The sequence below is a fragment of the Notothenia rossii genome, assembly GCF_949606895.1.
Source record: "Notothenia rossii genome assembly, chromosome: 6".
NCBI lineage: Eukaryota > Metazoa > Chordata > Actinopteri > Perciformes > Nototheniidae > Notothenia > Notothenia rossii.
In genome coordinates this window covers 42,281,180-42,296,486 of record NC_136909.1, presented here as the reverse complement: position 1 = coordinate 42,296,486, position 15,307 = coordinate 42,281,180, and the positions used below count along the sequence as shown (strand labels likewise).

Below are 15,307 nucleotides of genomic sequence, written 5' to 3'. Positions count from 1 at the left end.
TGAGTTTCTGTAAATAACAGTTCTTGAAATAAATAATAGTTATTGTTCATTACAGTTTCTGAATATTTGTTTTATGTTTGTGAATATGTCTGGGTGTTGCCATCTGTACTGGCGGCGCTGCATTCTTACTTACGTTGCTATGGTTATGGCGATGATGCCAGCATGGTATTTGAAATGTTCATATTGATATTTTTTTAACTCTGGCTTTGTAATAAAAAATATGGCAAAACGAAAACAGCCAAGCGTCACAGCTTTTTGATTCACAAGCAAAGAAGCGAAGGAGTCTAAAAATGACAACGTGAACGGAAAACAACTTTTAGTTGGCCGGCTGTAAGCGGCGTTAGGGTCGAGCTTGACAGCTCCACACCGAGGGAGAATCCTGCCGATGCGGAGCCTGAAAAGGCTTCAACAACGGCCACATCCGCCGGCATAGTGACACCGTCTGTATTAGTAGAAGAGTGTTTTTATAGCAATTGATCGCATCCGCGCTGCTGCGCCAGTCAACAGAGCGTGCGTGTGACATATTTAGTAGCAGGATGTGCTCTGAAAAATAGGGCTCCCCGAAAGCAAATGGGTAATTCGAAAACTGACAGAGCTCCCTCTATACAAATCAAAATGTAGACGGTGTGAAAGCACCTATTGTTTTAAATAATGGTCGGAATGTGACCTGTGAGCCTTCTGAATTACCGTGGGACAGCACATTCTAAACTAAAATGTTCAATCAATAAAGTAACATCTTATCTTATCTTAATAATATCTTCATATTAATAATAATAATAAATCATACAGTATGTGTCCGAAAGGGAGCAGGAGGAAGCAAACACAAAAATATACAAAAAATATACTGCATATTAAAGCAAACGATTGTAAAGGTAAAAGTATGAGCATAACAAATAAAGAAGTGTAATGCAAACATTTATATCATAATTATGATTATTTAATATATAAAGACTATATATTATTGAATTACAAGATTAGATATGCTTTAATTGATCTAAAATATTGATGTGTTCAAATGCTCTTCAAAACACAACTGAAAGTCCATGAAACTTGTCTTTCTGTATTTGTGAATGAAGCGCCATCTCCTGGTTAAAACCTGAAATTGAAAATCTGGCAATGCCCTCTTGGAAAATAGTGGGAGGGCTTAACATTCCTCTATACTGGTCTTTGGCAGGTCGTAGGCAGGAAGCTGTAAGCTGGAGTCTGAAATTCAGTGCTCCATCTGTAAGTCTCTTTTTAATGTTCTGATGTAAAGTTAAATCCTAAATCTGTCACATAACAATGATGTATTTCTCAAAAGAGACAAATTATTTTTAATTTCCATTTGAATTTTTTCCAATGTGGTTTGTACCTGTGGAGATCCCGGACAAAATCTGTGGTTGTGCATCAGAGTCATTGAGCCTCAAGCCAGGAAAGACTGTGACTGTGATCACAATGAATGGTAAGAATGGGAAGAATGTTTGTCTTGTTTCTTAAGATAGATGTTATTGAAGTTTTTTCTTGATAATATCCAACCCTTCTCAAAGACATGTGGGATAGCTTGTTTATTAAACCTTAACATGGGTATTGAGCAGTGGCGTTTTCTCCTGGAGGCCAAGGGAAGCCAGGCTTCCCCTGTTTTTTCGGATTGTAGTTATAATTTTAATTAATAAATAAAAACACTTCGTTTAGTTTCGGAAATTCTTTGTTGTGTGTTGCTGCCGGCCCGTCTCTCCCCCATTCTCATTGAGTATTTTACAAAGAGTGAAACAGCGCCCCTCTAGATGTTATGGTGAAACAGTAGATTGCACTCTCTGTTGCGAGAGGAGGCCAGCCGAAATTTGCTTCCCTTGGTGAAAAAAAATGGAGGGATTGACCAATCAGATGAGGCTCACGTCATGCCCCTGCCAACCTGTGATTGGTCAGGGCCATGCAAAGGGAAGCCAGAGGCCGCTGGCTTCCCTTGGCTCACAATCCAATCAAATCGCATCAACTTAGTGTTGCAGTGACGCGTCCCAAAAAGTGGAAGTAAGCTGCGCTCGGTTTCACTGTAAAACGAACCTGTTGGATAAATGCACGTTTTGTTCAGTCGGATAATATCCACATGTCTACCCTACTTTTATAATTTTCGAATCATAAATCTAATCGATAGAAGATAGATAGCGCCACCGCACCACTCTCACCGCCGTTAGAAAGTAGCAAGCAACTGAAGCAAGTGCAATTATGGAGGGTGGAGATTTGGAGTATTTAATCAAAAATAATTGTACTAAACTTCCGCTGCAGCAGCAATAACAAATACAATCTGATGACAGGCCAATGCCCAAACTGGAGCTGTGTACAGCGAGGAACAAAGGAGCGAACCGGACGCAAAACGTTAAAGGTCTCCTGATTTAGTTTGTAAATGAATGCTTATTAGAGTTGGGGCTGGAGAGTGCGTGCGGACCTGTCGGTCAGATAACAGGCGTGTGTAAGTCCTGCATCTGTATGATACAAATGTGTGTAAAATGATACCGGGCGCTGTAATCACTCATCTGGTTACGTTATTTATTACATTGACCACCACCCCCCACCCCAAAAGAAAGGACGTATTATTGGCTTCCCCTAATTTTTTTCCCACGCCACGCTACTGGTATTGAGTAAAGAATACCAAATGTATTAAAAACACCTTGTCTGTTTTTCAAGGACGACATGAGCTAAGCATGCCAGAGTTGGCTTGTGAAGCATGCGCTGCGACATGGACGACTAGGGTTGACGACCTTCTTTGGAGTGACTACTGGCCAGCTACCCTTCACTTCGCCACCATTTATGCCACAGATGTTTTCTTCTCATTTGAAGAAATGAAAATGGCTGCACCTGGACTATCCTTTCAGGCATATTTAGGGATGCTAGATGAGCGAACGTTGCGCTTCGGCCGTGTGAGTATTGAAGTTACTTGTCCTTTTTGATCTATTTGTATTGTACAAATTGTAAGCTGTGTCCTTATAATTTATAATTTATTTTTGACATATAATTATCTGTTGATGTCCTTATTTTGTTATAGACTGGGAAGATCTCAACTGACAGCTTCATCAAAAGTTTCTTTGAGTGGGAGGCTGTGCGTTATGAGGTGGACATCATGTGCAAGGAGGAGCCCTTCACCTGTCCTGCATGCAGCCCTGATATGCTTGCAGTTTCCATGGATGGAAACAACAAGCATTACCGTTTCAAGAATGCAGCTAGGTACCTGTTACATCCCCACTAAGGTCTAGGGGACCTGGAGACAATAACATACAACCAATACAAATGAGGGAGTCAGTGTAACAGTTGACAAAAGGTTTATTTTGTGTAAACCCAGAATCGAACAGACATATAATTGAAACACTCGGTTGGTGAGGAGGAGGAGTAGTCAAAGGATTGTGCCGAACAAAAGAAACAAGCATAACAAAACCAGGCCTCTCTCTACATCTATCCTTTGAAACCAAAACTCAAACAAAAAAACCCTCACTAACTAAACTACAAAGAATTTGACAAAACAATATACAGGGGTGGCAACAATCCGCTAACCTAGTGTGTCTGAACATTAGTTAGCTACGTGGTGAGAAATGTACAGGGTACCCCAGACTTACCTAACTCCTCCACCTCTCAACACACACACACTTTCAAAAAGGTCAGACAATACAAAGATCATGAGTTGCTAAACACTGCAGGCTCCTTCATCAGCAACAGGCCCAGAATGAGAGAGAGAGAGAAGACTTCCTTGGTGCCTCCTTTATGGTCGGCCCTGCTAATAGGCCAGCTGAGGGTGAGGGGATCCAATCAGCCATCAGATTCAGGTGCACAGGCAGATTCCGATCAGCTGCTGATTAGCTGTGCAGAAGAGAGAAACACAGGAGGGAAAGAAAACCCCACAAGTACAGCGTGCCTGGCACGTAACACCCCCACACATATAAATCCAAACAGTATGTTTGGACCTGACAATAAACATTTTCTATTTACATAGCACGAGATAGTGCATCGGCAAGAACAGTGACAGCATTAACTTTGCAAAAGTGGAACTAGGCCTTGCAAATCTGTTTTTAAGTAGATACTCTACTTCCCTTTTCATAACCTCTCTCTTAACTGGGTTAACCCTGTACGCACACCGTTTGATGGGCAAAGGGTTAGTCAAGACCACATCATGAGCTAGGACAGAGGTTTGTGAGGGAATGTCATTAAAAAGACATGCAAAGTCGAATATCAGTTTCTGTATATCATTTTCTTGGTTATTGGGAAGATGAGACAAGTAATTGGGCAAATCAGCCAATACCTCAGTATTGCTTAGTCTTGCCCCCTGTGGTGTTGCACTGCGCATCACCAACTCATCCTCATGCTCATATGAGCTCACCTTTGAAACTGAAGCCATAGGAGAGACGGTTGTCTCCACCTGCTGAGCTTTAGAAGAATCACTTTGGTCATCCCTGGTGCAGTACTTCTTCAGCATGTTGATATGACACACTCTGGTAGGACATCTGCGGTCAGGTGTTTGAATGACGTAGTTTGTTTCACAGAGCTTCTTATCTACAACATAAGGACCAGAAAATGTAGTAGACAGAGCAGAACCAGGTACAGGCAATAGAACCAACCCCTTGTCACCTGGCTGAAACAAGCGTGCTACGGCCTTCTAGTCGTAGCGTTTCTTCATTTTCCCCTGGGTAGAGGTCAGAGCTTCCCTAGCCAAGGAGCAAGCACGATGTAAACGATCCATAAGTTTGGCGACATATTCTGGGATACTGCAAACTTTTTTCATTGGCATGATCAAATGCTCTTTAAGAACTTTTAAAGGACCTCTGTCTTCATGTCCAAACACTAGCTCAGCAGGACTAAAACCTAGAGACTCCTGAACAGCTTCACGGGCGGCAAATAACACTAAAGGAACACCGTCATCCCAATCTTTATGAGACTTGTGGCAATGTTTTCTTAACATGCACTTCATAGTCTGGTGAAACCTCTCTAATGCCCCCTGACTTTCAGGATGATATGGGCTGGATGTCACATGCTTGATCCCTAAGGTGTCAAGTACCCGGGCAGACACTTTAGACATGAAGTTAGTACCTTGGTCTGTTTGAACTACCTTTGGTAGACCAAACGTGGAGAAAAACTTCAGAAGTGCCTTGGTGATGACCGGGGCAGTGATTTTCCGTAGTGTGATGGCTTCTGGGAACCTAGTGGAGGCACACATGACAGTTAAGAGAAACTTGTTTCCAGTTTTAGTTTTTGGCAAGGGTCCCACACAATCCACAATCACCCTTTCAAACGGCTCTCCCATTACTGGAATGGGAATGAGAGGAGCAGGATTTGGTTTACCAGCAACTTGGCACACATGACATGTTCGACAATAAAAAAAACTACGTCAGACTTAAGTCCTGACCAAAAGAAGTGTTTTAAAACTCTTTCATACGTTTTTGTTACCCCCATGTGACCTGACCACGGATGATCATGAGCCAAGGACATCACCTGAGAACGATAGGCTGTTGGCATGACAACCTGATAAATTGCAAAGGAGTCTGACTCCTCACAGGCATCACTAATCCAGCGACGCATCAATAGTCCATCTTCCATAATATAGGCCATCTTCTTTGACTTGGCCTCTTTCTGACTGATAACAGAAGAGAGACATTTAGAAAGTGTTTCATCACTTAACTGGGCTGCCATGAATTCTTCCCGAGTGGCAGGCAGTTGTACAAGCTCTGAGCTGTTACTGGGTGATCCAGCATCAGCAGACCGGGCCTCCTCTGGCAGTCGGTCCGTCGCAGTCATGTCTTCAAGAAACTGCCCTGTAGCAAGAAAAGAATCAGACAAGTCCTCTCCATATTTCTTTGACTGGGCCCTTGTAACAAAACAAGCAGGAAAGATTTCGGGAGGTACTTCAGCTGATTTATCTGCGTCTAAACTTAGATCAGGAGAATCAATGACCTCAGGTACTGGCTTAACTTTGCCTCCAGCCAAGTCGTTACTGAGGATGAAATCCACACCTTTGATGGGCAAGGCAGGGAGGACAGCTACTCTAAAGAATCCTTTGACAAGGGACGAGTGAATATAAACATTGTGCAAAAGAGCCGCAACTAATGTCATGCCTACCCCTTGAACAACAGCACTTGATCCACATGATGACCTGGAGGTTAAAGGTAAGATGCCTTCCCTAATAATAGACTGAGAACCTCCGGTGTCCCTAAGTACCTGTACTGGCAGCTGGTCTTTAGGATCCCCTGTTAAAGAAACAAAGCCCTTTGAAATAAAGGGTTTGAAGCAGGGATCAGGTACATCATCTTCCTGGGACATTTCTATGTCTGATAGGGAAACTCCTTTAATGAGTCCCATGCCTTTTGGCGTTTGAAAGCGTTGCGAAAATTGTTGTTTACGCTTTAAGAAATGACACCCTGAAATAAGGTGTCTTGTTTTATGGCAGTAGTTACACTCACGGGGCCCCAGTGGAGGTGATGGTGGTCCTCTAGACCGTTCAAAAGTTGTTGGGCCAAGATCAGTCCTTCCGGTTTGCGACTCTGTAGCTTTATCTGGGCGCAAGGGTGAAGAAAACAGTCTTGTGAGTGAGCATAAATTCATCCGCTAAAACAGCTGCCTTAGCCAGTGAAGTGACCTTCTGTTCATTTAAGAATATCACCATCCTTTCAGGCAAAGAATTCTTAAAATCTTCCAAGAGAAGTAACTGATGAAGACTCTCAAAATGATCCTTCACTTCATTAGCCGCACCCCATTTATCAAAGATAATGCCCTTCTCTCGCGCAAACTCAACAAATGTCTGAGTAGCAGACTTTTTATGGTGTCTGAACTTTTGTCTGTAGGCCTCCGGCACAAGCTCATAAGCACGCAAGATCGACTCTTTAAGCGCTTCGTACTGCAAGCTTTCTTCCAAAGAAAGTGAAGATACCACTTCCTGAGCTTTACCTACTAATTTTCACTGTAGTAGGATTGGCCACATGTCTTTAGGCCAGACTAGTGCAGTAGCAATCCTCACAAAAGCACAAAAATATGAGTCAACTTCTGACTCTCTAAAAGTTGGCACCAAAGCAATATTTTTACTAACATCAAAACTTTTTGTATGAGAGACGGTATGCGAAGGTATTGACCTCTCAAATGTCTGCTCTGAAGAGATTTTCAGGGCATCAACTTCAAGCCGCTTTAACGTGATTTCTTTCTCAGCTTCTATCTCTAACTTGCAAATCTGCAGTTTGTATTCATATTCAGCTCTACACACCATTTCCTTCTCCTGGAACTCCAGCTGAAGACGGGCAAGACGAACCTTCAGTTTGGCTTCACTACTTGCACCAACGCTACCCGGAGAGAAAGCCTCAAACCTAGGAAGCGTTGCAGGAGGAGCCTCAGGATTTACCTTGTCAATTCTAGGTGTAGCTAATACAGCCAGACTCTTCTGTTCTATAAAGGAAGCACCAACAACACGTTCCCTATCAACATCATCAATAGATACATCAGCCCTAGGCTGAGTTGATATGCTTGGGATTACAAGAATCTTTAACTCCTCTAGTTTTTGCATGATTTTCTCTCTTATCTCTTTTTTTCTTTATACTTGTCTAGTGAAATGTTAAAGTGAGCTGCAATACATAACATGTCATCTTTGCGACAGGAATACAACTTATCAACACTTGGACTTTCAATAAAGTCCTGTAAGTCAAAACCCATTTTTCAGCCAATGTACAACACCTACAATGACTTCTCAATTATTGGTTGTTGTTTTTTTAGCTCAGGAAAATAGATATCCCGGACGAGCCCCCATTTGTTACGTCCCCACTAAGCTGTAAGCTGGAGTCTGAAATTCAGTGCTCCATCTGTATTTTCGAGCTTTCCAATCCAGACGAGATCTCTCTCTCCCGTCTGTGTGCGAGGGGGCGGGGCAGTTTGTAAAGGTCTCCTGACTGTGTTACAGACTGTCCTCCTGGTTAGTGGTTACTCTGGGTTCTGTCTTCAGGACAGAGTGTTGGATTTTTTTGTTAATTGGATGGGACTTGATTTGATTCAATATTAGAGTAATTTTCTCGTTTGTGTGTTCGTTTAAATATATTTGGCCTTTGTTCATGTGATTGACTGATTTACTCAAATAAAAAGGTTGATGAATTATCATCTAATGATTTGTATTATGTTTTTTATTATGTTAAAGGTCACTTTGAATGATTTTAACTAATGATAAGTAGTAGAAAAACTAATATTTTAAATTCGGGATGGTCCATATTAATTTTGGGACGGCTTAGATTGTATTTCGGAACGGTTCCGGGAGGATGGTGAAAAAAGTTAGTCGAGAGCTGGGGTACCCCAGATTTACCTAACTCCTCCACCTCTCAACACACACACTTTCAAAAAGGTCAGACAATACAAAGATCATGAGTTGCTAAACACTGCAGGCTCCTTCATCAGCAACAGGCCCAGAGTGAGAGAGAGAGAGAAGACTTCCTGGGTGCTTCCTTTATGGTCGGCCCTGGCTGCTGATAGGCCAGCTGAGGGTGAGGGGATCCAATCAGCCATCAGATTCAGGTGCACAGGCAGATTCCGATCAGCTGCTGATTAGCTGTGCAGAAGACAGGGAGAAGAGAGAAACACAGGAGGGAAAGAAAACCCCACAAGTACAGCCTGCCTGGCACGTAACAGTACCATAGAAAATATATAATCTCACAGTGTTTGAACAGATAATGAAACAAAAGTATCTTGATGTGAACTAATCAACCTTATAAACTGAAATGTCATACATTGCTCCTTTGATTTATTTAGATCTGAGGAGCAGGCCATCTTTGACGGTGTCTTTATAGCCAGGGATGACGACGTCTCAAGATTTGTGGACTATATACACACCACAACCAAATATGTAATATTGCATAATTATGTATAATAGAATATAATATCCTAATGAAGGGTTTGGTTATGTAAGTCTTTGCACCATTTTCATCAATACATTTTTATATATTAGGTCTCCGGGAGAGGTGTTTGTGGAGGACAGTGGTCGGCAGGCAGAGAGACCGCCCAAAAATCAGCCAGCAAGCTGGATGAGGAGGGACTAGAGCTTGCCGTCTGTCGACATGGAGTGCTCCTCTGTGCTCTCAATATGTACAGGGGAGAAATCTTTGCTTATCCCTTGTACCTACAGAAAAAGCTGGCCAGTAGTATGTTCTTTTGCATGGATGTGACCTTCAAATATTGGCCCTACCTCCAGAGAATCACAAAAAGCTGTCCAGAGCTCCAGCATCTTCTCGACATGAAGCCCTTTCTCTCAGTGTTTCATGCCAAAGCGCATGACTTCAAATGTGAAGTAAGGAATTGTTAACATGTGACACAATTACTTTATGTAAAAACCTCCTTGTGAATAATGACAAGTTGTAACGAGTCGTACTTTTGAATATATTTTAAACAGGAGAAATGGAGTGGGGCATATCAAGAGGGGGCTGGACTAACCCTAGGGGAGGAGGTGGAACAGGTCAATGCCTTCCTCTCTCGGATAGCAGTGACCACAAAACACATGTCAAAAGCAGGTGAGTTACGATAGAACCTTTACTGTCAGTTTTCAAAAAACATTCAGAAAGGCACAGATTACACTAGCAAATTACACCAACAACACAAACTCATAAAAGCTCATTGACGGTTATGACCATATAACACAATTTAGGATGGCAATATAGTATAAACCCCAGTTACAGTATAAGAAGTAAGAGGAATAGTAATAACATCATATTGTCTTTTGCAGGACGTACAGACATGCTGACGCTGATGGCCATCCGCTGGAATCAGCAAAAAGTCAGCAACTTGGCCCCCTCACTGTCCCGCAGATATCTGAAGGTAATAACATAGTTTTAGAAGAATGACATATTCTTAGTTAGAATTATTTGTGGCTGCAGCCTAAATGTAGATTTCTGTATTTACTTGTCTTTAATTGTTTGACGTTTGTAGACCACAAAAGCTCTGGAAAAGCAATTGCAGAACCTGTAGTCCATGAAGTCTGAGTTGGCAGTGACTGAAAAGCAGCTGGAAGACTGGGTCAGAGATGTGAATGAGTGGGCAGAAAGTGAGGACAATCTTAATGAAGTTTTTCAACTTTTTTGTAGTCATGATTTATCAATTTATTTTTAATTTTCAGAATTAGTGATAACCCTCTATTGACATTTGCATTACTTATTTTTCATGAAGCATATGTAGTAAAATAATCTTAAAACATTTGATCAAATGTCACTGTTATTGTGAATTACTGTGCATAATACGCCTATTTCCTCTAAAAAGCAACAACAAACAACCCAAGGGATGCTGCTGCCTTGGCCAGCAAGATCGAAATGCTGACAGTAAGTGTCAAGAGACGTTCGCAGCGTCTCTACAAAGACACAGAAAGCAACAAAGGTCGTTCCCGGATCCGCCGCAAGATCAGGGATGAGAAAGGGGTCCTGACAGCCACATTTGAGAAATACAGAAGCACAGAAGCTCTGTGCCTCGAAGCCATTCTGTCTGTGGAGAAAGCTTGGCCATGGCAGCTACCAAACTGTGGTAAGTACACCAGTCTGCTGAATGCTCACAGCAAATGTGGAAAACCTTCATGTCTGATATATAAAACTATGTAAGACTTCATAGATTCTTTGAATGTTGATCTTTCATACACATTAATTCATGTTTTGTCATAAATGCTTTCCAGAGTCTTTCGACCTCAGGACAAAGAAAAGAGCGTTCGACCTTGTCATGGCAGTGAAGAGACTACAGGAGGAGAAGAAGATTCTCGCCACAGAAATTAACCACCACTGGAAGGTCCTTTCAACCCGCAGTGATTCACTGAAAGAGCTGTCCTGCCTGCAAAGTACAGTATATATTACATTTTTACTTTGCATGACTTTACACATCAGTGATAGGTGATGAAGTAACTGATATTGTCTTTATCTTATACATTTAAGATTCACCATTGGGCCTGAGCGAAGACGGGATGGAAGGTCTCTAGAGCATGTTCAGGAAAAAGCAGCACGACATCGGAGAAATTAAGACTCATGCGAGACGATGCTACCAGCACGTTTTGACTGACGCAGAGACCATCAGCTTCTTGCAAAGTGTTTCAGATGAGTCTTCTGAGTGCGACTCTGACTGCGACTCTGACAGCTCTGATGACACACTACCTTCTATTTATCATCTACATGCTCCCCCTCTTTGAAATACTCCGCCAACATGGTCTCAACTTCCACTCCTATGCCGACGACACCCAACTCTACATCAGTACCAATCCATCATCCCAGCTACCCCCACTGTCACTAGTCAACTGCCTCTGCGACATCCAAACCTGGATGTTAACAAACCTACTGAAACTCAACAAAAAGAAAACAGAGATCATGGTTGTGGCCCCAAAAACACTGCTCCGGAAGCTTGGAGATCTGCTCCTCACCGTCGATGGCTGCTCCATCCAGCCTGGGCGTCACTCTGAACTCTAGCCTCTCCTTCAACTCCCACATCAGGTCTACTGTCAAAACCGCTTTTTTTCACCTTCGAAAAATCTCCATACTCCGGCCCTCTCTCCACGACCCCGTTGCAGAAACATTAATCCATACCTTCATCTCCTCACGCCTGGACTACTGCAATGGAGTCCTGTTCGGGGTCACCAGTAAAGCCCTGGACAGGCTCCAGTACGTCCAGAACTCTGCAGCCAGGCTCCTCACCCGCACTAAGCCCTGGCAACACATCACCCCGACCCTCCTCCACCTTCACTGGCTCCCGGTCAAGTCACGCATCCAGTACAGACTCCTCCTGCTAACCTACACATTTCTCCACTCCCTAGCCCCTGTATACATAGCTGACCTCCTTCAGCCCTACACCCCCTCTCGTCAGCTGTGGCCCTCGGACAAAAAAAATACACATTTCTTAATGTCTTAATATTTATGTCCAGTAAGTTATTCTTCAGGTTGTTGAAGGCATTTTCTATCATTTCATTTTATTCAGATGTTATTACATGTCTACTCTGAAACACTATGTAAACAAGATCCCATAATAATAAAGTTGATACAAATTGTTTTGACTGTTCACTCATGTTCTGTTTGTATCTCTGTTTAGCAAACACACATATTGATTAGCACCATGAGGAGGCGGATAAACCTTTTTGTGTGATGTTTTACAAATCAGAATATTCATGTGTAGATAGAACTCAAATATGTGCAATAATATAGCTATATCCTCTACAATTATGTGATAACATGAATAAAACATCTTCAGGTGTTATACATACATATCTGTCCTACACTAATAATAAAACAGATAAAATGGCATTGTATTCTGTGTACCTCATTTTGTTTCATCCTCATAAATTACCTTTCACACATCATCAGTTGCCTGTTTTTGACTTAGCCTACCAAATTAGCCTACAACTGGTACAATGCATAAGCCTCATATAGTCCATATTTTGCTTGATAATGATAGTTAGATATGTAAATTAACATAATATGTTTTTGATAGCATTGTATACCATGTGTACTTTATACGTCTGTATTATTCACCTAGTGGTTAAAGCCCGTTATTACACGTTTAGAGTCGTTGCAGTGCAGGTACATTTGTGTTGCTAATCTCTGCTGCATGTTTGGTTGAATGGGTTACATTTGATGAAAATATTGAAATATTAATAGTACATACAAAATAGGGGGAAAGTAGAAGGTCAATGATAGAAATATAGAATAGAAAATATCAACAAGATAGGCTACTGTAAGTGATCTCTACAATACAAGTTTAGTGGTTGGATGTACACAGATATTAATATAGAGGATGTGCAAATCAGACAAACTAATCAGGCTTTATTAAAACATTAAATAATACTTTAAGTTAAGGTCTTCTTTTAAATACATGTAAGCAAAAAGCTTTGGTAAATCTACAGATAAATATTAAGCCTGACAAAGTACTTCAAGTCTAATACATTGCATAATTTGTTTTGGGACTTGACAATCAACTGTCCTGCAATGTTAACTACGTTTAAGCGCATATTTTAACTGATATTACATATTAATTATACTCTTATAAGATGTATGTAGATAAGAAATGTGCAGAATATGACACTTTAATGGTGGAGGTATACACACATATTGATAGATGTCTTGTTATGTAGTGTTGACGAACCTGCCAAGTTTTTCATTCATTGCATAACTACACCGTTTGTGTTTGATATGTCAATAAACCTTAGAAAATCTTGAAATCTTGAAAGGGATGTGCAAAATAGTCATTATATACAGTCTTTAATTAACTATTAGTCGAGAATAACGAGTAATGAATATACTTTATAGGGATCCTATTAATATCTAATGATAAAAATAATAAAATGTAATAACTTGCTTTAACCACCAGGTGTCCCTTTCTATCAGCTGTGCAACTTTATGGTGTAAATACAGCCTATCTACCAATTGGATCAAATATAAAAGTCAGCCGAATTAGTGTTGATACTGCAAGGACACGTATTTTGTGAAAAGAAATGGAAGATGTTGTTTAATTGCTGATATATTTATGATCCACGTCACGTTTTCAGTTTTGGCGGCAGTTCCTCATGTTTGTCTAGAAGTCTTCTCATCAGGGCTCTATAAATAGAGAACTACGGCAGATATGTAATATTTAATGCAGCCGAACCGTGTATTACAATGCCGTTATGTGATGACTTTCAAAGTATTTTCAGTCTGTTTCCGGTATTTGTTTATGACGATGTGATGTGAGATGTGAGATGTGAGACTGGAATTGCACAGGGGAAAATAACGTAGATCTATGCCACCATTTTAGATGCGGATTTTGTTAAACTAATACGTTTGCGCTGTGGACCAACACTATACATTGACGGTGAAGGGGGTAGCAATAAAGATAACACCATTAAACAGTTACACAACATAACAGAAATAATATCGATAGCAGATGTCGAAACATCTTGAAAGGGATGTGCAAAATAGCCATTTCATACAGTCTTTAATGAATGATTAGAGAATAATGAGTAATGAATAAGTTGTGTAATCTTGTGTTTTGGAGTTGATGAGTAATGCAAATATCACTGTAAAATCAATCGACATTAGAGAGAATACTTATTCACCTTATTCACCTTTATTTTTCCTATTTTCTAAATATGACAGAAATGTACTTGCTGACAGTTATCAACGTCCCCATTACTAGTTTCAAAGACTAAACCTTTCTTATTTTATTTTTTTTATTACAATTTTTATTAGAGCGCTTTTACAGGTGCTCAAAGCGCTTTACAAATACACATTACACATATTAGACATGTAAGAGTCATTACTGTGGACATTACCCACAGGAGCAAATGCAGGTAGAGTGTCTTGCCAAGGACACAACGGCCTGACGCAGTGGCGGCCGAGGCGGGATTCGAACTGGAGTTCACCAAAGCCCCTTGATCTGATGACCAACGCTCTAACCACTGCGCCAAAACCACCCAATTATTTACACTATTGTCTTTGATTTATTTCCCAAATTATGTTTGTGAATTTAATGATTGTCAAATACAGTTCAACTGGGGAGTAACACTGTTATAGCAAACCAGATAAGTCACATGTTGACCTGAAAAATCCACATTTTCAAATAGTGCTTTTCACAGTAGCCAAATTGTGGTACATTTCAGGTGAATACTTTGATAGTTGGTTTCGAATAAGTTTATAGGTTTTAATGCTACAAAAGATAATGTTTCTCATATTGCTGCAGGACTGTCACATATCGTCTTTTAGAGATGCTCCAGATGTTCCAGACACTGGCATTTAGAAAATCTGGTCTGCTCTCATTTCCACGTTTTTGGGCAAATTCAAATTGCACCAGTATTATTCATATGACATATATAGAAGACCATAACAAAAATTGATATCTATCTTGCAAATAATGATTGTCACATTTGCACTAACATACCAAACATTTTAAGAGGCTTTACCCTATTGAGAAATAATTTTACAAAATATACACAACAGAAACAACAATTTAATGACACAATTTATTCAAACAACTTATTGTGTGTGTGTGTGTGTGTGTGTGTGTGTGTGTGTGTGTGTGTGTGTGTGTGTGTGTGTGTGTGTGTGTGTGTGTGTGTGTGTGTGTGTGTGTGTGTGTGTGTGTGTGTGTGTGTGTGTGTGTGTGTGTGTGTGTGTGTGAGAGAGTGTGTGAGAGAGTGTGTGTGTCTGTGTGATCATTTTCAGCTGCTATACTGTTGGGCAGGCTCCCATGTGTCCTCCCAGTCCTTGCCACGGCAAAACATACATAAATAACAGTTGAATAATTATTAATATGTCATGCTATATATATTTCTGATACTTAATCAGGCAAGTAAGTCAATTTAAAATAGGATTTGAAACACTAGGTTAATCTCAATGTT

The 15,307-nt window shown here is 40.8% G+C and overlaps 1 protein-coding gene across 1 annotated transcript; it reads left to right on the top strand.

Annotated features, from left to right (window-relative positions):
• Window positions 1-9,945: 9,945 nt before the first annotated feature.
• LOC307044595 (uncharacterized protein) lies at window positions 9,946-11,663 on the top strand (the record flags this gene model as incomplete). Its single annotated transcript, XM_079689906.1, has 4 exons — window positions 9,946-10,018; window positions 10,231-10,488; window positions 10,634-10,792; window positions 10,887-11,663. 4 exons carry the CDS (start codon window positions 9,946-9,948, stop codon window positions 10,928-10,930), a joined length of 534 nt encoding a protein of 177 aa, XP_079546032.1. The 3' UTR covers window positions 10,931-11,663.
• Between the last annotated feature and the right edge of the window lie 3,644 nt (window positions 11,664-15,307).